This window comes from Xenopus laevis, chromosome 2L (genome assembly GCF_017654675.1).
Source record: "Xenopus laevis strain J_2021 chromosome 2L, Xenopus_laevis_v10.1, whole genome shotgun sequence".
Classification (NCBI taxonomy): Eukaryota; Metazoa; Chordata; class Amphibia; order Anura; family Pipidae; genus Xenopus; species Xenopus laevis.
In genome coordinates this window covers 190,493,635-190,517,549 of record NC_054373.1, presented here as the reverse complement: position 1 = coordinate 190,517,549, position 23,915 = coordinate 190,493,635, and the positions used below count along the sequence as shown (strand labels likewise).

Sequence of the window (23,915 nt, the reverse complement as noted above, 5' to 3'; positions counted from 1 at the left end):
AGTATATTATTATGAAAATGGTTTATTTACATGAAGCTGGGTTTTACATATGAGCTGTTTTATGCAATATCTTTTTATAGAGACCTACATTGTTTGGGGGGTATAGTTTTCCTTTAAAAACAAAAGTCTTTACATGATAAATTCTTTGTATGGGGGTTATTACAATCAGTGCCAGTGTTACTTTACACTTTTAGGGGACTGTCAAAATATTGAGGGTTTGGGTTTCTGGTTATTTCCCTGAAAGTTAGAGCCCAAATCTACACTTGCCCCTTGAATCCCATTGTGCCAATCCTGTGAGTTTGCTGGGGGAGGTACCACCACACTGTCATGTGTCCGTGTCATTCTATTAGATTGTAAGCTCTTGTGCACAGCTCCTTCTAATCCTCCTATTTGTTCATTCAGTGTAAATATCCTGCTTGATATAATATTATTGTATAGAGGTCTGTGCCACTTTCTGGTGCCATATAAATAAATTGTATTCATTGCACAATGAGACTGTGTGTGTGTGAGTGTGTGTGTGTGTGTGTGTGTGTGTGTGTGTGTGTGTGTGTGTGTGTGTGTGGGTATGAGCTGATGTGTGTGTTTATTTGTGACACAACTGATTATTATCGGAAGGCGCTTGTGTAACTGAATTGGGCAATGAATTCCCGGACCCTGTGGGATTTGAGTATAAATCAGTCTGACTCGGACCAACAGCACTTTCACCCTCTCTCATGGGCAGGATGATTCTGTACCTGAGTACTCTCACCCTCCTCTTCCTCCTGTCTCCTGGACTCTCCTACCCACTGTGAGTATCCCATATACTCCCTCATTACTCCCTCTTGTACCCTCCTCTGTCTCCTGGACTCTCCTACGCACTGTGAGTACCCCATATACTCCCTCATTACTCCCTCTTGTACCCTCCTCTGTCTCCTGGACTCTCCTACCCACTGTGAGTCTCCCATATACTCCCTCATTACTCCCTCTTGTACCCTCCTCTGTCTCCTGGACTCTCCTACCCACTGTGAGTATCCCATATACTCCCTCATTACTCCCTCTTGTACCCTCCTCTGTCTCCTGGACTCTCCTACCCACTGTGAGTATCCCATATACTCCCTCATTACTCCCTCTTGTACCCTCCTCTGTCTCCTGGACTCTCCTACCCACTGTGAGTATCCCATATACTCCCTCATTACTCCTCTTGTACCCTCCTCTGTCTCCTGGACTCTCCTACCCACTGTGAGTATCCCATATACTCCCTCATTACTCCCTCTTGTACCCTCCTCTGTCTCCTGGACTCTCCTACCCACTGTGAGTCTCCCATATACTCCCTCATTACTCCCTCTTGTACCCTCCTCTGTCTCCTGGACTCTCCTACGCACTGTGAGTACCCCATATACTCCATCATTACTCCCTCTTGTACCCTCCTCTATCTCCTGGACTCTCCTACCCACTGTGAGTCTCCCATATACTCCCTCATTACTCCCTCTTGTACCCTCCTCTGTCTCCTGGACTCTCCTACCCACTGTGAGTATCCCATATACTCCCTCATTACTCCCTCTTGTACCCTCCTCTGTCTCCTGGACTCTCCTACGCACTGTGAGTACCCCATATACTCCATCATTACTCCCTCTTGTACCCTCCTCTATCTCCTGGACTCTCCTACCCACTGTGAGTCTCCCATATACTCCCTCATTACTCCCTCTTGTACCCTCCTCTGTCTCCTGGACTCTCCTACCCACTGTGAGTATCCCATATACTCCCTCATTACTCCCTCTTGTACCCTCCTCTGTCTCCTGGACTCTCCTACCCACTGTGAGTCTCCCATATACTCCCTCATTACTCCCTCTTGTACCCTCCTCTGTCTCCTGGACTCTCCTACGCACTGTGAGTACCCCATATACTCCCTCATTACTCCCTCTTGTACCCTCCTCTGTCTCCTGGACTCTCCTACCCACTGTGAGTATCCCATATACTCCCTCATTACTCCCTCTTGTACCCTCCTCTGTCTCCTGGACTCTCCTACCCACTGTGAGTATCCCATATACTCCCTCATTACTCCCTCTTGTACCCTCCTCTGTCTCCTGGACTCTCCTACCCACTGTGAGTATCCCATATACTCCCTCATTACTCCCTCTTGTACCCACCCTTTGTCTCCTGGACTCTCCTACCCACTGTGAGTACCCCATATACTCCCTCATTACTCCCTCTTGTACCCTCCTCTGTCTCCTGGACTCTCCTACGCACTGTGAGTACCCCATATACTCCCTCATTACTCCCTCTTGTACCCTCCTCTGTCTCCTGGACTCTCCTACCCACTGTGAGTATCCCATATACTCCCTCATTACTCCCTCTTGTACCCTCCTCTGTCTCCTGGACTCTCCTACCCACTGTGAGTATCCCATATACTCCCTCATTACTCCCTCTTGTACCCTCCTCTGTCTCCTGGACTCTCCTACCCACTGTGAGTATCCCATATACTCCCTCATTACTCCCTCTTGTACCCTCCTCTGTCTCCTGGACTCTCCTACCCACTGTGAGTCTCCCATATACTCCCTCATTACTCCCTCTTGTACCCTCCTCTGTCTCCTGGACTCTCCTACCCACTGTGAGTCTCCCATATACTCCCTCATTACTCCCTCTTGTACCCTCCTCTGTCTCCTGGACTCTCCTACGCACTGTGAGTACCCCATATACTCCCTCATTACTCCCTCTTGTACCCTCCTCTGTCTCCTGGACTCTCCTACCCACTGTGAGTATCCCATATACTCCCTCATTACTCCCTCTTGTACCCTCCTCTGTCTCCTGGACTCTCCTACCCACTGTGAGTATCCCATATACTCCCTCATTACTCCCTCTTGTACCCTCCTCTGTCTCCTGGACTCTCCTACCCACTGTGAGTATCCCATATACTCCCTCATTACTCCCTCTTGTACCCACCCTTTGTCTCCTGGACTCTCCTACCCACTGTGAGTCTCCCATATACTCCCTCATTACTCCCTCTTGTACCCTCCTCTGTCTCCTGGACTCTCCTACGCACTGTGAGTACCCCATATACTCCCTCATTACTCCCTCTTGTACCCTCCTCTGTCTCCTGGACTCTCCTACGCACTGTGAGTATCCCATATACTCCCTCATTACTCCCTCTTGTACCCTCCTCTGTCTCCTGGACTCTCCTACCCCATATACTCCCTCATTACTCCCTCTTGTACCCTCCTCTGTCTCATGGACTCTCCTACCCACTGTGAGTCTCCCATATACTCCCTCATTACTCCCTCTTGTACACTCCTCTGTCTCCTGGACTCTCCTACCCACTGTGAGTCTCCCATATACTCCCTCATTACTCCCTCTTGTACCCTCCTCTGTCTCCTGGACTCTCCTACCCACTGTGAGTATCCCATATACTCCCTCATTACTCCCTCTTGTACCCACCCTTTGTCTCCTGGACTCTCCTACCCACTGTGAGTCTCCCATATACTCCCTCATTACACCCTCTTGAACCCTCCTCTGTCTCCTGGACTCTCCTACGCACTGTGAGTACCCCATATACTCCATCATTACTCCCTCTTGTACCCTCCTCTATCTCCTGGACTCTCCTACCCACTGTGAGTATCCCATATACTCCCTCATTACTCCCTCTTGTACCCTCCTCTGTCTCCTGGACTCTCCTACCCACTGTGAGTCTCCCATATACTCCCTCATTACTCCCTCTTGTACCCTCCTCTGTCTCCTGGACTCTCCTACCCACTGTGAGTACCCCATATACTCCCTCATTACTCCCTCTTGTACCCTCCTCTGTCTCCTGGACTCTCCTACGCACTGTGAGTACCCCATATACTCCCTCATTACTCCCTCTTGTACCCTCCTCTGTCTCCTGGACTCTCCTACCCACTGTGAGTATCCCATATACTCCCTCATTACTCCCTCTTGTACCCTCCTCTGTCTCCTGGACTCTCCTACCCACTGTGAGTATCCCATATACTCCCTCATTACTCCCTCTTGTACCCTCCTCTGTCTCCTGGACTCTCCTACCCACTGTGAGTATCCCATATACTCCCTCATTACTCCCTCTTGTACCCTCCTCTGTCTCCTGGACTCTCCTACCCACTGTGAGTACCCCATATACTCCCTCATTACTCCCTCTTGTACCCTCCTCTGTCTCCTGGACTCTCCTACCCACTGTGAGTATCCCATATACTCCCTCATTACTCTCTTTTGTACCTTCCTCTGTCTCCTGGACTCTCCTACCCACTGTGAGTATCCCATATACTCCCTCATTACTCCCTCTTGTACCCTCCTCTGTCTCCTGGACTCTCCTACCCACTGTGAGTATCCCATATACTCCCTCATTACTCTCTTTTGTACCTTCCTCTGTCTCCTGGACTCTCCTACCCACTGTGAGTACCCCATATACTCCCTCATTACTCCCTCTTGTACCCTCCTCTGTCTCCTGGACTCTCCTACCCACTGTGAGTACCCCATATACTCCCTCATTACTCCCTCTTGTACCCTCCTCTGTCTCCTGGACTCTCCTACGCACTGTGAGTACCCCATATACTCCCTCATTACTCCCTCTTGTACCCTCCTCTGTCTCCTGGACTCTCCTACCCACTGTGAGTATCCCATATACTCCCTCATTACTCCCTCTTGTACCCTCCTCTGTCTCCTGGACTCTCCTACCCACTGTGAGTACCCCATATACTCCCCTCTTTACTCTAGGTGTAACCCTTTAGTTGTTACTCACTATGTCACTGCCTGTGGTTCTCTTCTAATTACTCTGTGTCTCTTCTGTTTCTCTGATTGTGTATTGGGGGGAGGAGTGTTGTGGAATTTCTTTTCCCATTACTCGCTGTGTTACTCCTTATTAACCTCCTTCTATTTATTTCTTGAGTTACTTTTGGGGTTCCTTCTTGATTCTCTCCCTGTAGTGTCCAGCAATTCTCTTCTTGTTACTCAGCACATTACTGCAGTGTTACTTCATGTAATCCTTATTGTTACTCACGTGTAACTGTTACTCCTTGTTACTCTCCCTCATGTTATTCTCTTTATAATAGTTTTTATAATACTTTATATAGTTTCTGCCCAGTTCCACATGGAATATATTTACTCTGCTTCTCCTATTCCCTCTGAATGATTCTGACGGAAGAAATTAGAGCCGGTCACATGGTTATCAGTAAATACCCTTCCTGTGCATTTACTAACGTAAGGACTGACCCCAGTCTCCCATGAACAGCGAAGGGTTAAACAGACATGAGTTAAAAGTTCCTGATGTTGGATGTTTTCCAAAACAATTACAGGTGAGACTGAGAGGCCAAGGGCAGGCAAAGTACCTTCCCAAATATATTAACCCTTTCCTGGGAAGGTGCATGAGCTTTAAGGAATGGGCAAATGTCCAGGAGTGTATCCCTGGAGTTATCCAAGTCCTACTGCCCAATACAACTGCTCCTCGCTGAGCTCTCTATTCCATGACTGATCCCTTCCCCTTGGGGAGTTTTGTTGCACTCTGATTGGAGAAGCCTGCTGATTTAACCCCTTGTGCTCATTCTACCCTGGCAATTGATTCAAGTAAAGCCAAATAAACGCGGGTCTCTTGCAGGATTAAGGGAAAGTCCAATCACACCGGCTCCAACTTGTTTCCTGTGACTCCTCCCAGTCTCAATGTGACAGGTGAGTCTTCTGCTCCCACCGGGAGCCACTGGGGTATAAGGGACTCAGGGATGGGGAGGCACCAGGCGCATAGGGACATGGGGGGGTAGAAGGATCTCAGAGGTGTATTTGGGATCTGGGGGGAGGGGGGAGGGGCTAGGGCATTTTCCAATGACTGACTGATCTCTTTCCTAGGTCTCGCTGATGCCTGCACTGGTGAAGGATTTGATGCTGTCACATTAGATGATCAGGGGGCTATGCATTACTTTAGAGGTAACATATCAATAAGGTGCCTGATCTTGTTATGGGACATATTCCCTCCTGGGTTTATGGGGTGTTAGAGATCTGTTTATGAGACACTTTTATAGACCTTTGGATATATGGGGTGTTAGAGATTGTGTTATGGGACACATTTATGGACCTTTGGGTTTATGGGGTGTTAGAGATCGTGTTATGAGACACATTTAAGGACCTTTGGGTTTATGGGGTGTTAGAGATCCTGGTATGGGACACATTCCCACCTGGGTTTATGGGGTGTTAGAGATCTTGTTATGAGACACATTTATGGACCTTTGGGTTTATGTGGTGTTAGAGATCGTGTTATGAGACAAATTTAAGGACCTTTGGGTTTATGGGGTGTTAGAGATCGTGTTATGAGACACATTTAAGGACCTTTGGGTTTATGGGGTGTTAGAGATCTTGGTATGGGACACATTCCAACCTGGGTTTATGGGGTGTTAGAGATCTTGTTATGAGACACATTTATGGACCTTTGGGTTTATGTGGTGTTAGAGATCGTGTTATGAGACAAATTTAAGGACCTTTGGGTTTATGGGGTGTTAGAGATCTTGTTATGGGACACATTCCCTCCTGGGTTTATGGGGTGATAGAGATCTTGTTATGAGACACATTTATGGGCCTTTCGGTTTATGGGGTGTTAGCGATCTTGGTATGGGACACATTCCCTCCTAGGTTTATGGGGTGTTAGAGATCTTGTTTGAGACACATTTATGGACCTTTGGGTTTATGTGGTGTTAGAGATCGTGTTATGAGACAAATTTAAGGACCTTTGGGTTTATGGGGTGTTAGAGATCTTGTTATGGGACACATTCCCTCCTGGGTTTATGGGGTGATAGAGATCTTGTTATGGGATACATGTATGGACCTTTGGGTTTATGGGGTGTTAGAGATCTTGGTATGGGACACATTCCCTCCTGGGTTTATAGGGTGTTAGAGATCTTGTTATGAGACACATTTATGGGCCTTTCGGTTTATGGGGTGTTAGCGATCTTGGTATGGGACACATTCCCTCCTAGGTTTATGGGGTGTTAGAGATCTTGTTTGAGACACATTTATGGACCTTTGGGTTTATGGGGTAGAGATCGTGTTATGAGACAAATTTAAGGACCTTTGGGTTTATGGGGTGTTAGAGATCTTGTTATTGGACACATTGCACCCTGGATGTATGTGCTGTTGGAAATGTTGCTATGGGACACTTAAGGGTTTACAGATTTAACTGCATCTCTCATGTCTCTGCCCTGCAGGTGATTTTGTGTGGGTGGGATCCCATGGCCCCGCCCAGCTTATTAACGAGACCTGGAAACATCTCCATGGACCAATAGATGCTGCATTCAGGAACCACAACAAGAACAAACCCCTGGAGCATCAGAGAACATACATCTTTCAGGTCTTTTCCATTCTCCTATTGTCACCTTGTGATATTTTAGGGCGCCCCCTGCTGTGAGATACACATAACTCCCTCGTATTGTAGTGTGCCCCCTGCTGGAGTAACATACGTATTGGAATAAGCGCCAATAAGAAGCCAATACCCCCCCCCCGCTACTGAACCCCCTGAGGCTCATGTCATCTCTTTGCTTCTTACCAAATGTACAGGGTTCCAGTGTGTTCTGTTACTTTGAGGGGTCCCTGCTGGAGGGTTACCCACGTCCCATCAGCCAAGAATTCCCAGGGATCCCAGAGCATCTGGACTCAGCAGTGGAATGTCACGAGGGGGAGTGCAAGTCCGACAGCATCATTTTCTTTAAGGGTTGGTACAATTTTCATGCCAATATCTCCACCCTACTGGCACCATCAGTGGTAAGTAGTGGGGTGCCTAGTCAGCACCGGGACCACTCACAAAAAAATCTTTGGGGGGCCAGGCACACACAGATCAGGCAGACAACCAACTTTAATGTGGGTCTGGAATGGGGAGACTTCTATACAGCAGACCCTGCGGTTTGGATCCCCTTGAGCCCGGGCTCCTCCACAACTGCTGGGTCTGCTGTATTATATTAACGCTACTGATGGGGAATGGGAGGAGTCTACAGAGAGGAGCCTGGGACTGGCAGTACATGGAGTAATAATGGGCAGTATAAGTGTTAGTGGGGTACATCTGCCTGTACAGAGTTTATACCCACCCATTCTTCTCCTGCAGATGGTACAGTGTATATTTACAGCACCCAGGAGGTGCCCGCAGTGAAGCAACGTCAGTGGGCAGCTCTGGGAAATTGCACAGCGGCACTTCGATGGCTGGAGAGATATTACTGCTTCAATGGAATCAACTTTACTCGATTTGACCCAGTGAGTGGAGAGGTGCTCTCTGCCCGGCCGCTGGACGCACGAGACTATTTTGTGACGTGCCCTGGGAGAGGTGAGATATTTTTCACATGAAGAGATTGGGCAATATGACAGATATCAGAAGGGGCAGAAGAATGACAATAAACAGGTACAAAGCAACAGGTCGACATACAGGTCATGGAACTCCAGGATGACTTCTATATCCTTATATTTTACAACAGGGGTACATTATTCTTTATAGTTCACAGGTTTTAGTGAGTCGTGTGTTTAGAAATTACATCACTAAATCAACAATTCTACGAAGTTAACTGCATAAGTAGGTGGGAAAACAAGAAGCCTATGGAGGAACGTCCATGTGTAGGTAGTGAATCAAGAAGCCTATGAAGGAACGTCCATGTGTAGGTAGTGAATCAAGAAGCCTATGAAGGAACGTCCATGTGTAGGTAGTGAATCAAGAAGCCTATAAAGGTAACTGTATGAGTAGGTGGGAAATCAAGAAGCCTATGAAGGAACGTCTATGTGTAGGTAGTGAATCAAGAAGCCTATGAAGGAACGTCCATGTGTAGGTAGTGAATCAAGAAGCCTATGAAGGTAACTGTATGAGTAGGTGGTAATCAAGAAGCCTATGAAGGAACGTCCATGTGTAGGTAGTGAATCAAGAAGCCTATGAAGGTAACTGTATGAGTAGGTGGGAAATCAAGAAGCCTATGAAGGAACATCCATGTGTAGGTAGTGAATCAAGAAGCCTATGAAGGTAACTGTATGAGTAGGTGGGAAATCAAGAAGCCTATGAAGGAACATCCATGTGTAGGTAGTGAATCAAGAAGCCTATGAAGGTAACTGTATGAGTAGGTGGGAAATCAAGAAGCCTATGAAGGAATGTCCATGTGTAGGTAGTGAATCAAGAAGCCTATGAAGGTAACTGTATGAGTAGGTGGGAAATCAAGAAGCCTATGAAGGAACATCCATGTGTAGGTAGTGAATCAAGAAGCCTATGAAGGTAACTGTATGAGTAGGTGGGAAATCAAGAAGCCTATGAAGGAATGTCCATGTGTAGGTAGTGAATCAAGAAGCCTATGAAGGTAACTGCATGAGTAGGTGGGAAATCAAGAAGCCTATGAAGGTAACTGCATGAGTAGGTGGGAAATCAAGAAGCCTATGAAGGTAACTGTATGAGTAGGTGGGAAATCAAGAAGCCTATGAAGGTAGTTGCATGAGTAGGTGGGAAATCAAGATGATGGACACTCTCACCTATACACAATAATTCTTCCGCTGACACTCAGTCCTGGTGACAAGATAACTGAGCTCATTCTCTTTCCCCCAGGCCATGGGCACAATGTCCGCAAGAATGCCACTCTGATGGCCATTAAGGATCAATGCAGTGGCCAATCATTTGAGGCATTCAGCTCTGATGATAAGGGCCGGATGTATGCTTTCAGAGGTGGGTATGGGATCCGTCGCCCAAAAGATCTAGGGAGAGTGAACTATGGACAAGCACAATGAACCACCCTCTGCCCCAGAGGATATTGTGCCCTTTATGAGATGTGCTGTAAATGTGTCGGGATGAATGGGTGAGCAGTGTGGGTGTTTGGAAGGGAATAATAATAATAAAACTCTGGCACAGGGGGAATTAATTGACTGACATTATAACATCCCATGCTCTAGGGGGCTTGTACTTTCGGGTGGACAGCAGTAAGGATGGTTGGCATGCTTGGCCTCTCAGCCACACGTGGAGGAACCTACATGGAGTTGTGGATGCCGCATTCAGCTGGGAAAACAAGATGTACTTTATTCAGGTAACCGGACCACTAACATACTGAGCTAGGAGAGGTTGCCCTGGGTACCTGAGGTACTTGACTAAAATCAAGACTCATGGACCCTCTACCCCATGAGCCTCCATCAATCTAGTCTGTCCTTCACTTGTTTTAAGCTACAAGGGGTCATTAACAACTTCAAGTCCAGTGAGCAAACTACAATTGTGAGCGCAATCGACATGTTTTTTCCCATAATGCAGCATTTCCCCCCAAATTCCAGCATTGTTGCGTGTGCCAGGGGGTGTTGCACCTGATGCAATTGTGGTCAATACCAGAGTCTGGAAGACGCAATTTCCTTTGTTTGGCATGCGAGTGATACCAGTGCCCCCTATAGCCTGTGCTGCTCCCTTATTGCGCCCCCGGGCCCCGATCTCTACCGCAAATACAGCACAAGTATGCGTGGGGGCCTGGAGGGGGTCGTGGCTGGGGCAGGGGGCCTCTAGGGGTAGCCCTATGGAGGAAGCCCACACAATTTTGTTCATTTTGACACATCATCTGCAATTGCAACAGCCACGAGCAGAAAAGAAGAGCCCAGGACTTACTAGAGTGCAACCCCTGAGTATGTGCCAAAAGAGAACTCAGGTCTCCTCTCTTTCCTCCCAGGGCTCTCAAGTCATTATTTATTTGTCGGATCAAATCTTTATCCCAGTACTGGGTTATCCCAAGCCCCTGAAAGAAGAACTGGGGGTAACGGAGATTGATGCGGCCTTTACCTGTCCCCACTCTAGTGACCTGTACATTATCAGAGGTGAGTGTGACCTGTGCTCAGTTGTAATCTGTAGACTGAGCTACGTACAAACCTACTTTATTCCCCCGTAATATGTGGGAGTCTGACCTCGACATTTCTTTGTGATAAACTTGGGCTAAAATAATAGTAATCTGTTCCTTATGGGATGCTGATATGTTTTCCTGTAATTATTCCTCCATGTCCAGGTAATAAGCTGCAGTTGGTGGATCTCCAGAAGACCCCCCGTTCACCCGGACTAGAGAAACAAATCTCCCACGCTCAGGTGGACAGCGCTATTTGCAATGTGAATGGACTTTTCATCTTCCAAGGGCCATTATTTTACCATTACAACAATGTGGAAGGGTTGGTGTCTTCTACTGAGCTTCCTAAACCTGGAAATATCACAAAACATTTCATGGACTGTTTGAGCTAATTTGTCTCTCTAGCAACAGACCCATTTGGCACTGCTTTGTACCCATATGTTAAATATGTCTTTCTCTATCTCTTCTCACTCATTACACCCTGGGTATAAGCCTTTACTTACCCTCTCCATGTTACACGCACATACATTTGTGTTGTTATATCCCAAACTGCCTCTTCCTGATCACAGAGCGACCCAATAAAATGAAGCAAGTGTTTCACAAACTAATCAGTATTTTTAATTAAATGTAATATTTATTGTTATAATATGTAACAATGGGAACAGGCCAACCAGTAAGGGAACATATAGAACCAGCAGGACTTTGGATTATGTGAGTTACAATCGGTTGACCCATCACCCAAAGATACAGACGGTTCCAGATGCCATCCGGTGCTTGTACTCATACACAGTGAAGGAGGCCTGGGGGAAGTTCCCAGACACCTCTAGCTTCCCAGGTACTGTGTGTATGGTTACTCCCTTCCCCAAGCCCTCAGAGAGCTTCTGTAGCATCCGTTGGGCCAAATATCGCTTGGCATAACCAGGCTCTGCTTCAATGTTGGCGTAGACATCGGGAGGTGGGTTTGGGATCTTCCATTCTAATTCCCCGATTAGCTGGTGTGTTTTTGACCGGTCCAAGGAAGCTGGGCTCTCACTGTAACAAGCTACCACTTGAGTTCCACACTCCCCTCTTACTGAGATGTAGTTCCCCTTGACTAAGACCTCTGCAGATTTCTCCCCACTTGGCTGAGACACCATCACTGCCCACCGTAGCCAATCATAATTCTTCTCCAGCTTCTTCAATATTGCAGACGCCTTCTCCTGATCTGTGAGAGTCTCATTGGCCAGCAAGAAGTGTTCCATGTCCTCTTGGGCCTGCTCTTTAAAATAAGCTGCGCAGTCTCTTGATGTGTCCTCCATTCTTCGGTAAAGAACAGTCATCTTATCGGTCCACCTCCCCATCATCAGCTGCACATCCCGTCCAGTCAAAGATCCATGAAGAAAAAGGGACAAAAGGCCTGTGGCAAGAACAAAGTTGACCCTCTGACAGAAGGCAATCATTTCCCACCTGCGAGGATGGTGGTCCCTGATGACCAGTTGGAGAAGAGTGGGCTGTTCTGCTAAGACAGAGACACCAACAAGACGGTTGTACAAGGCGTTGAGTTGCCTTTCAATTTTGTAATCTTGTATGTACTGTAGGAAAACTTCCTTCTCACGACCAGTATAGGACTTCTCTGCTCGGACAACAGCGGTTAGCTGCTGATAGACTACTGTGATGTCATCTTCACATCTAATGACCTCACTATCATGCATCAAGCCCTTTCCTGTTGCCAACTCCTTGTCAATAGATTCCAAGTTTTTCTTGATAAACTCCATCTCATCTGGTGTTGCTGAGCCATTTATCTGTGAGACAATTCCCAATAGGATGGGGCTCACTGATTGGAGATAAGCCACGGGCTCCCAAGCCTTCCCGAACTGTGTCATTATCAAGCACAAAGCCTTTAGCTGGAGATGAATAGAAATCTGTCTGTGAAATGAAAAGAGAAGTTATAAGTTGGGAGTCATTGCATTTATTGCAGTTATCTGGGTCTCATGAATCCACCAAATAGCCCAGCAGCCCCTGTAAGTTATCTCTGGTCACTTTTTATTAATACCTATTCAAGTACCTACCTACACAAGTCTCCTATGGAAGACACAGTCAAACTTCCAATGATCCCCCACTCACTGAGAGAAATACGTAGCTAATTATTAGGAACACCTCATTATACTTTGTTAGAGGCCCCCCTCATTTACCATCATTCGATTTTTAGGTGTCACATGGTATAACTTAATCAATGAAGGCAAAACTCACCTAGAAATGAACACCCCATATAAATGCCCTATGTAACCTTTATTTTGCTCATCGGTCACATGGGAGACCAAGTTAGTGGAGGCAATACACATCTAGATATTAGGATTGTGGGTGAAGGTTGGGCACGATTGGAGAGTGGCTGGAGAGGACAAGGGGCACATGCACCACCCAGGTGACCAGTAAACCAATAATTGGGTACCCAAGGAGAGAGATGAAAAAATTCCGGCCATGACAAAAATGTTGCAGGGTGATGGGATATAATGGAAGGGCTTGTGATACAAAGAATAGAAAGGGTTATCATTTAAATCTATATGAAATCTATTCTTTTCTCGGTGTTGAGGTGCTACAGACCCCCATGTGGCTTCACGTTAGAAGGATGATTTGATCCATGTTGCAAAAAAATATTTGGAGGAGCCTGGCATGTTCTCCCGACCCCAACTGAAACCCACAAGCCTATCCCACAAGTTACATATTGCTGCCGATGCCAAAGAAATAGCAGTTGGGCAGTATATTTACATTTTGATGTGCCTGGGAATTACCGTACTGCCGACCCCCTGTGACCCGGCCCCCCACAACTGCACGGCTGCTGTATTGTAGTTACACCGCTGTAAAGCACCAATCAGAAAAAATAATTGACTATTTCCTAAACTAAGGTCTGTTGGGCTTAATGAAGTCGTTTGCACGTGGATAGGAAACTGGCTACAGGATCGGGTACAGAGGGTGGTTGTTAATGGGACATTCTCTACTTGGAGTAAGGTTCTTAGTGGGGTCCCTCAGGGCTCAGTATTGGGGCCACTTTTATTTAACTTGTTCATTAATGACTTAGGGGAGGTGATTGTAAGTAATGGATCAGTGTTTGCAGATGAGACAAAACTATCAGCCCAATTAATTCCATCCAGGATGTGGCACTTGCAACAGGATCTTGACTAACTGGCAATCTGGGCAGCTAAGTGGCAAATGAGATTCAATGTTGATAAATGTAAAGTCCTGCACCTGGGATGTAACAATAAGGGGATTTAATCACTATATATAAATATATAAGAGGGATATGATCACTATATATAAATATATAAGGGGGATATGATCACTATATATATAAATATATAAGGGGGATATGATCACTATATATAAATATATAAGGGGATATGATCACTATATATAAATATATAAGAGGGATATGATCACTATATATAAATATATAAGAGGGATATGATCACTATATATAAATATATAAGAGGGATATGATCACTATATATAAATATATAAGAGGGATATGATCACTATATATAAATATATAAGGGGATATGATCCCTATATATAGATATATAAGGGGATATGATCACTATATATAAATATATAAGGAGATATGATCACTATATATAAATATATAAGAGGATATGATCACTATATATAAATATATAAGGGGATATGATCACTATATATAAATATATAAGGGGATATGATCACTATATATAGATATATAAAGGGGATATGATCACTATATATAAATATATAAGAGGGATATGATCACTATATATAAATATATAAGAGGGATATGATCACTATATATAAATATATAGGGGATATGATCACTATATATAGATATATAAGGGGATATGATCACTATATATAAATATATAAGGAGATATGATCACTATATATAAATATATAAGGGGATATGATCACTATATATAGATATATAAAGGGGATATGATCACTATAAATAAATATATAAGAGGATATGATCACTATATATAAATATATAAGAGGGATATGGTCACTATATATAAATATATAAGGGGATATGATCACTATATATAAATATATAAGGGGATATGATCACTATATATAAATATATAAGGGGATATGATCACTATATATAAATATATAAGGAGGATATGATCACTATATATAAATATATAAGGGGATATGATCACTATATATAAATATATAAGGGGATATGATCACTATAAATATATACGGGGGATATGATCACTATATATAAATATATAAGGGGATATGATCACTATATATAAATATATAAGGGGATATGATCACTATAAATATATACGGGGGATATGATCACTATATATAAATATATAAAGGGGATATGATCACTATATATAAATATATAAGGGGGATATGATCACTATATATAAATATATAAGGGGATATGATCACTATATATAAATATATACGGGGGATATGATCACTATATATAAATATATAAGGGGATATGATCACTATATATAAATATATAAGGGGATATGATCACTATATATAAATATATAAGGGGGATATGATCACTATATATAAATATATAAGGGGATATGATCACTATATATAAATATATAAGGGGGATATGATCACTATATATAAATATATAAGGGGATATGATCACTATATATAATATATAAGGGGATATGATCACTATATATAAATATATAAGGGGGATATGATCACTATATATAAATATATAAGGGGGATATGATCACTATATATAAATATATAAGGGGATATGATCACTATATATAAATATATAAGGGGGATATGATCACTATATATAAATATATAAGGGGATATGATCACTATATATAAATATATAAGGGGATATGATCACTATATATAGATATATAAAGGGGACATGATCACTATATATAAATATATAAGAGGGATATGATCACTATATATAAATATATAAGAGGGATATGATCACTATATATAAATATATAAGGGGATATGATCACTATATATAGATATATAAGGGGATATGATCACTATATATAAATATATAAGGAGATATGATCACTATATATAAATATATAAGGGGATATGATCACTATATATAGATATATAAAGGGGATATGATCACTATAAATAAATATATAAGAGGGATATGATCACTATATATAAATATATAAGAGGGATATGGTCACTATATATAAATATATAAGGGGATATGATCACTATATATAAATATATAAGGGGATATGATCACTATATTATAAATATATAAGGGGATATGATCACTATATATAAATATATAAGGAGGATATGATCACTATATAAATATATAAGGGGATATGATCACTATATATAATAATAAGGGGATATGATCACATATAAATTATTACGGGGATAATGATCACTATTATATAAATATATAAGGGGATATTGATCACTATTATATAAATACTATACGGGGGATATGATCACTATATAAAATATATAAAGGGGATATGATCACTATATATAAATATATAAGGGGGATATGATCACTATATGATAAATATATAAGGGGATATGATCACTATATATAAATATATAAGGGGGATATGATCACTATATATAAATATATAAGGGGGATAATGATCACTATATATAAATATATAAGGGGATATGATCACTATATATAAAATATATAAGGGGGATATGATGCACTATATATAAATATATAAGGGGATATGATCACTATATATAAAATATAAGGGGATATTGATCACTATATAAAATATATAAGGGGGATATGATCACTATATATAAATATATAAGGGGATATGATCACTATATATAAATATATAAGGGGATATGATCCACTATATATAAATATATTAAGGGGGATATGATCACTATATATAAATATATAAGGGATATGATCACTAGTATGATTAAATATATAAGGGGATATGCATCACTATATATAAATATATAAGGGGGATATGATCACTATATATAAATATATAAGGGGATATGATCACTATATATAAATATATAAGGGGATATGATCACTATATATAAATATATAAGGGGATATGATCACTATATATAAATATATAAGAGGGATATGATCACTATATATAAATATATAAGGGGGATATGATCACTATATATAAATATATAAGGGGATATGATCACTATATAAAATACTATAAGGGGATATGACCTAAATAAATATATAAGGGGGATATGATCATATATATAAATATATAGGGGGATATGATCACTATATATAAATATATAAGGGGATATGATCACTATATATAAATATATAAGGGGATATGATCACTATATATAAATATATAAGGGGGACAGTAATGAAATAGACAAAGTACAGAGAAGAGCGACTAAGCTGATAAAGGAAATGGAAGGGATCAGTTTTGGGGAAAGACTCGTTGGGATTGGTTACACTGGAGAAGAGACATTATTACCCTGGGCTTCTATTCAGTCAGTGGGACCCCTCACCCCCAGGGGAAGACATCGGGGAGAATTCACAAAAGTGGAGCGAGACCATTTCTGGAGTAAAAGTGATGGTAAACCGGTGTAAAATACTTTCAGCATATTCACAAACAGAAATCCGCCTAAATTCTCGACTCACCCGGCACTTGTCATTTTTTATAAAAAGAAAGACAGTTTACTGACACTTTTATGAATTTGTCTTTCAAACAACATAAAAATGGAGCAAAAACGATATTTGAAACAACATTTTCTCCCGACATTTTAAAAATGGAGTAAAGTTCAGTATAACTTTCCCAGATCAATTCTAATATAACTTTCTCTGCTTTGGTTCAGCCAATCTTCATTTCACTCCTCCTGTAGGTGCCCCATTGGGGAATTATTCTCATATTAATAGGGATCAGCATTTTATAGTCAGGGCACAAGTTTGTGTCTAACCCTATAGGTGTAAAAACCTCATTAACTAAACAAGTACAACACTCATTAAACAAAAAAAACTGTATTTCATACAATTCGATATGTAAAAAGTGTTTGACTCACACTTGGGGGCAGATTTATCAAGGGTCGAATTTTGAAGTAAAAAATACTTCGAAATTCAACCATCGAATTTAAATATTTCAAATTCAAATATCAAATTCAAAGTTAATAAAATTGTTTGATCGAAGGATTAAATAGTTCGAATCAAATGATTCGAACGATTTCAGCGATCGATCGAACGATTTTATTTTGACTACAAAAAACTTAGAAAATGCATTAGAAGGTCCCCATAGGCTAACATAGCACTGCGGCAGGTTTCATTTGGCGAACTATTGAAGTCGAAGTTTTTTTAAAGAGACGGTACTTCGATTATTGAATATTCGAACTTTTTTACTTCTAATTGAATTCGAAGTAAATTCTAAAGTTGTAGTATCCTATTCGATGGTCGAAGTATCCAAAAAATTACTTCGAATTTTGAATTTTTTTACTTTGAAAATTCCCTCAAATTCACTTCAACCCTTGATAAATGTGCCCCTTACATTTTTTCCCTAGTTTTAGCTTAATGAATGAGGCAATATTAGCAATTTGAGTGAATATATTATCTAAAGGAAAAGTAAAGCCTCCCAGACATTTTTTAGTTTCAGCAGCAATTAGACACTTGACCTGAGATAATAAAACATATTTCTGATATTATGCAAAATACAATTTCTTGTATTTAAACCCTTATATCTTGTTACCCAAGTGGAATTACACAAATGTGTCGGCAGATTGGGAAAGCCCGGGTTATCCTGAAATAAATGATGTCTAATTTTCCCAGGTAAAATAAAACCCCCTCCCCTGGAAATTCCAATTTGATGTCTGAGTCAGAGGTTTAACAAGAGCTAAAGACACATTTAGAAAAAATATCTATTAAATGTCGTGCAAAAAAGCTGAAAAATGTCTGTTTAAAAAAAAATTCAAAAAAGTGGAGCTAGAGGTTTGTGAATTTAGTGGGAAATCTGACAGTTTTATCTCTTATTTTGTCTCAATATCATCACGTTTGTGAATTGCCCCCCCCATTGAGTCGCTTCAGACTTACAGGGAGAGGCGCAGGGTCGTCGGGAGCTCAGGGTTTTCTGTCAGGGGATCGGGGTGAGATCTGTCCCAGTTGTGACACAAAACAGAGGTGACTCCTTCTTCTCCTTGTTCCTTATCTGCCCCTTATCTCTTCCTCTGAGCAGCTGACACTTAGGGAACAATGGGCTCTTTTCTGATTGGTCGGCAGGATAGAGAGAGAAGGGCAGACTGATATTAACAAGGTGAGTGGTACTAATACTGCCTAATACTCTAATAATACTCCCCCCCCCCACATCAAATGAGCTTCATTGGTAGGAGAAAGTACATTCAGCATTGGCAGAGCAGTGGGGGCTGTAATGGGGGGGGCTGTAATGGGGGGCAGTTTATGAGGATAGGGGGTGTCCTGTCAGTTTCTTACATATTGAGCAGCCAATGTCTCATTCCTCCAATCACAGAAGTGTTTCCCTTTGGACTGGTTTATAGTTTACTTACCAGTTTGTCAGTGGGTGGGCCGGTCGCCGGTGTTCTGTCTGGATTCAAAGTGGTGACCTGCTTGTATGTGGCCTGCTTGCCACTGGGCTACCTGAGCAGACAGCTGGATGTTTAGTTTATACTTTAATTTCCAGGCAGGCACAGTGGTCAATTTGGCTACTGGTGCTCAGAGTTTGCCATCAGTGTGGCTATAAATTCCCTGCTCTGGACATTGCCTGTTGTAGGTCAAGCTCACTAGTTCCTCCATGCTGACTTCCATTACTGGTCCTTTATTTCCTGGTTGTGACCCAGCCTCCCTTACTGTTGTTATTCAGTCTCTGGCCCTTCCCTGGTTTAATGTCCCTCAGTTGCCCCTGTGGTGTGGGAGTTGCTGGATATCATGAGACAAGATCTGGTGGCACCCAAGTAGCTGAGGTCCAGGCCGAAGGCGGGTGTTATAGGCAGAAGTTCACCCTATACTGGGATCCAGTCAGTCCCCTAGGCTTTGGCTTTCCCATACGTAACATCCGGGTGCTGATGAGATGAGTTTGCCCCGGTCTCATTGTTTAGCCGGGAATTATGGACAATTTGAGGTGCTCCAGTGGATCTGGAGAAGGTACTTACAGAATTCCAGGTGGAATATTTCTGTTGGACTAGAATCCCATTTGGATTGGTCTGGGTAAGTGACATGACCCCAAACTTTGCTTCCATAGAGGAGGATTGGAGTGATGAGACTGTGAAGAGTTTAAGCCTCACTCTCATTGGTGGTATAAGGGGGTACAGGAGTCTTCTGATGGCATAGAATTCTGCACCCCTCGTCTTTTAGTGGACGCACAGGTCCACACACAGGTCTGCTGAAACACTTCAAGTGATTATTACGGAGTCCAGTGCAACGTTTTGGGCGGACCCCTTTGTGAAGAATACGGAACCATACAAAGAAGTGCATATAAATAGACCCAATTAATGATCCAATTAACATGTCATAATTCATCCACCAATTGCTACACTGCAACTTTCACAGGGGGACGCCCTCCATTACCAGCTAGAACACTTAGAAAAAACCTAGGAAAAAACCTTTAAAAATAGCAGTGTAACATGTCCACAGGGTCGGACTGGGGGGCCCAGGGCCCTCCGTGACTAATGTCCAGGGGTCCCGCCGGGCCAGTCTGAAACTGTATGTCCAAACTTGATCCACCCTCCTGCCGTCATAAAAGATGTGTCCAAACCAGGTGGTAAAAAGTGTCCAAAAGTGATAAAAACAGTGAAAATTTGCCCTTAATGTCCATAACACAATTAGTAGAAAGTGGCTAAAAAAATCCTTCCATTTCATGGCTGCCTGTTATTTTGGCATAAATATAGGGATGCACCAAATCCAGGATTCAGTTTGGGATTCGGCCTTTTTTTAGCCAGGCCAAAACTAAATCTGAATCCTACTTTGTATATGCAAATTAGGGGAGGGGAGGGAAAGCACATGACTTTTTATCACAAAACAAGGAAGTAAAAAACATTTGTTTTCTGACAAAAGCATATGCAAATTAGGATTCCGTTCGGTATTTGGCCAAATCTTTTGGGAAGTATTCGGGGTTCAGCCAAATCCAAAATAGTGGATTCTGTGCGTCCCTAATAAAAAAGGAGGGTTGTTAGTAGGCATCTGGTTTTGGTTAGGGGTGCTAGATGGTCCACTAGCCCTACAGACACACCTCCGGTGTTAGAGCTCCAGGAAGGAGGATTTCATGAGTTAAATAGGCTACCCCAGCCCTCAAGCCCCACCCAGATCCCGCCCACTCCACACCCCAGTTAAAAGAGCGCACAGACATAAGCACTAAAAACAGTAATTCCCCCCCACACACACACACAAGTTATAAAAAGCCATTGATGGTCAGGGCCCCCTATAGGTTAATTAGGGATGCACCAAATCCACTATTTTGGACCCCTGAATCCTTCGCTAAAGATTCGGCCAAATAGTGAACCGAATCCGAATCCTAATTTCATACCTCCCAACTGTCCCTTTTTCGGAGGGACAGTCCCTCTTTTGACAGCTCAACCCGCAGTCCCTCATTTGTACTGGAAAGTCCCTCTTTTCTCTGCACTGAACAGCCAGAAAAAGAAACAAAGTTTCTCACTTAATTGGCTTTTAGCAGAGAGCCCAGAACAGCTAACAGGTGCAAATAAGATACTTTGTAACAATTTTGAGACACAAAAACACAGTTTAGATAAGGAGAAATATTTTCAAACTTTTATAACCTGCCAAATTTTGTAAAACAAACATGGTAATTAGGGGGTGTGGCCAATTAATTTGCTGCGCTACGTGCGGGAAAAACGTTTATTTCATTCCCTATAGGCCCCTGACACCAACGTTTATTTCATTCTCTATAGGCCCCTGACACCAACATTTATTTCATTCCCTATAGGCCCCTGACACCAACGTTTATTTCATTCTCTATAGGCCCCTGACACTAACGTTAATTTCATTCTCTATAGGCCCCTGACACCAACATTTATTTCATTCTCTATAGGCCCCTGACACCAACATTTATTTCATTCTCTATAGGCCCCTGACACTTATGTTTATTTCATTCCCTATAGGCCCCTGACACTAAGGGGCAGATTTACTAAGGGTCGAATATCGAGGGTTAATTAACCCTCGATATTCGACTAGGAACTAAAATCGTTCGACTTCAAATATCGAATATCGAAGTCGAACGATTTAGCGCTAATCCTACGATCGAACGATCGAAGGATTATTCGTTCGATCGAACGATTAAATCCTTCGAATCGAACGATTCGAAGGATTTTAATCCAACGATCGAAGGAATATCCTTCGATCAAAAAAACACAGGCAAGCCTATGGGGACCTTCCCCATAGGCTAACATTGACTTCGGTAGCTTTTAGCTGCCGAACTAGGGGGTCGAAGTTTTTCTTAAAGAGACAGTACTTAGATTATCGAATGGTCGAATAGTCGAACGATTTTTAGTTCGAATCGTTCGATTCGTAGTCGAAGTCGTAGTCGAAGGTCGAAGTAGCCCAAAAAACACTTCGAAATTCGAAGTTTTTTTAATTCGAATCCTTCACTCGAGCTTTGTAAATGTGCCCCTAATGTTTATTTCATTCTCTATAGGCCCCTGACACCAACGTTTATTTAATTCTCTATAGGCCCCTGACACCAACATTTATTTCATTCCCTATAGGCCCCTGACACCAACGTTTATTTCATTCTCTATAGGCCCCTGACACTAATGTTTATTTAATTCTCTATAGGCCCCTGACACCAACATTTATTTCATTCTCTATAGGCCCCTGACACCAACATTTATTTCATTCCCTATAGGCCCCTGACACTAATGTTTATTTAATTCTCTATAGGCCCCTGACACCAACATTTATTTCATTCTCTATAGGCCCCTGACATTAATGTTTATTTCATTCTCTATAGGCCCCTGACACTAATGTTTATTTAATTCTCTATAGGCCCCTGACACCAACATTTATTTCATTCTCTATAGGCCCCTGACATTAATGTTTATTTCATTCTCTATAGGCCCCTGACACTAATGTTTATTTCATTCTCTATAGACCCCTGACACCAACATTTATTTCATTCTCTATAGGCCCCTGACACTAATGTTTATTTCATTCTCTATAGGCCCCTGACACCAACATTTATTTCATTCTCTATAGGCCCCTGACATTAATGTTTATTTCATTCTCTATAGGCCCCTGACACTAATGTTTATTTAATTCTCTATAGGCCCCTGACACCAACATTTATTTCATTCTCTATAGGCCCCTGACATTAATGTTTATTTCATTCTCTATAGGCCCCTGACACTAATGTTTATTTCATTCTCTATAGACCCCTGACACCAACATTTATTTCATTCTCTATAGGCCCCTGACATTAATGTTTATTTCATTCTCTATAGGCCCCTGACACCAACGTTTATTTAATTCTCTATAGGCCCCTGACACCAACGTTTATTTCATTCTCTATAGGCCCCTGACACTAATGTTTATTTAATTCCCTATAGGCCCCTGACACCGTTTATTTCATTCTCTATAGGCCCCTGACACCAACGTTTATTTATTGTTTCTTCTTCTTCTCGCTGCACGTGCTCATGTGCCGATACAGAAGTTCCGGATGAAGACTGAAGAGAATGTGCCCATTAACTCTGATCCCTGAATGTGCACAAGGGGTAAGTAAAGATTTAGGGGCATTTGCCCGGGGGGGGGGAGGAGGTCTATGTAGGGTAGGGGGGTAGGGTTTTTTTTAATAAGGGTTTGTTTCTCCTTTAAGATTAGCCCTTGGACCTCCCCCAATCTACACGACATTTATCTTTATTTCTTTAAGGATCGTCCCATAACCTGCTGTGTGCAGTGCCCCGCCCCCTCTACATCATAACCACACCCTTTTGTGCCACTGACACGCCCCTTTTAGTTCACCCCCCACCGGCCAGCAAGTCGTTTTTTAAAAGGTGAGACAACTCCACCTGATCCTCAATGTCTTTTTATAACTTATTTGTGGGGGGGGGGGTTACTATTTTTACCTGTTATCTCATTTCTCCCAACTGTCCCGTTTTCACTGAGACAGTCCCTCGTTTGTACTGGAAAGTCCTGATTTCTCTGCACTGAACATCCAGAAAAAGAAACAAAGTCTCTCACTTAAT

At 42.3% G+C, this 23,915-nt stretch overlaps 2 protein-coding genes across 3 annotated transcripts; one reads left to right on the top strand and one right to left on the bottom strand.

The window, feature by feature from the left end:
• The first annotated feature begins 679 nt into the window (after positions 1-679).
• Positions 680-11,392, top strand: hpx.L (hemopexin L homeolog). Of its 2 annotated transcripts, none has more exons than XM_041582884.1 (10): positions 680-787; positions 5,576-5,646; positions 5,821-5,898; positions 7,170-7,312; positions 7,519-7,672; positions 8,060-8,275; positions 9,527-9,643; positions 9,868-9,998; positions 10,620-10,764; positions 10,950-11,392. In XM_041582884.1, exons 1-10 carry the CDS (start codon positions 714-716, stop codon positions 11,174-11,176), a joined length of 1,356 nt encoding a protein of 451 aa, XP_041438818.1. In that variant the 5' UTR covers positions 680-713; the 3' UTR covers positions 11,177-11,392. The 2 variants fall into 2 exon arrangements, with proteins under 2 accessions (XP_041438818.1, XP_041438819.1); XM_041582885.1 differs by lacking the exon at positions 680-787 and adding an exon at positions 4,581-4,664.
• Positions 11,393-11,396: 4 nt separating this feature from the next.
• On the bottom strand, positions 11,397-18,967 carry LOC108708791. Its single transcript, XM_018247827.2, has 2 exons — positions 18,802-18,967; positions 11,397-12,689 (listed from the first exon to the last, which is right to left on the bottom strand). The coding sequence occupies exon 2, from the start codon at positions 12,644-12,646 to the stop codon at positions 11,519-11,521; it is 1,128 nt and encodes a 375-aa protein (XP_018103316.1). The 5' UTR covers positions 12,647-12,689; positions 18,802-18,967; the 3' UTR covers positions 11,397-11,518.
• Positions 18,968-23,915: the final 4,948 nt, after the last annotated feature.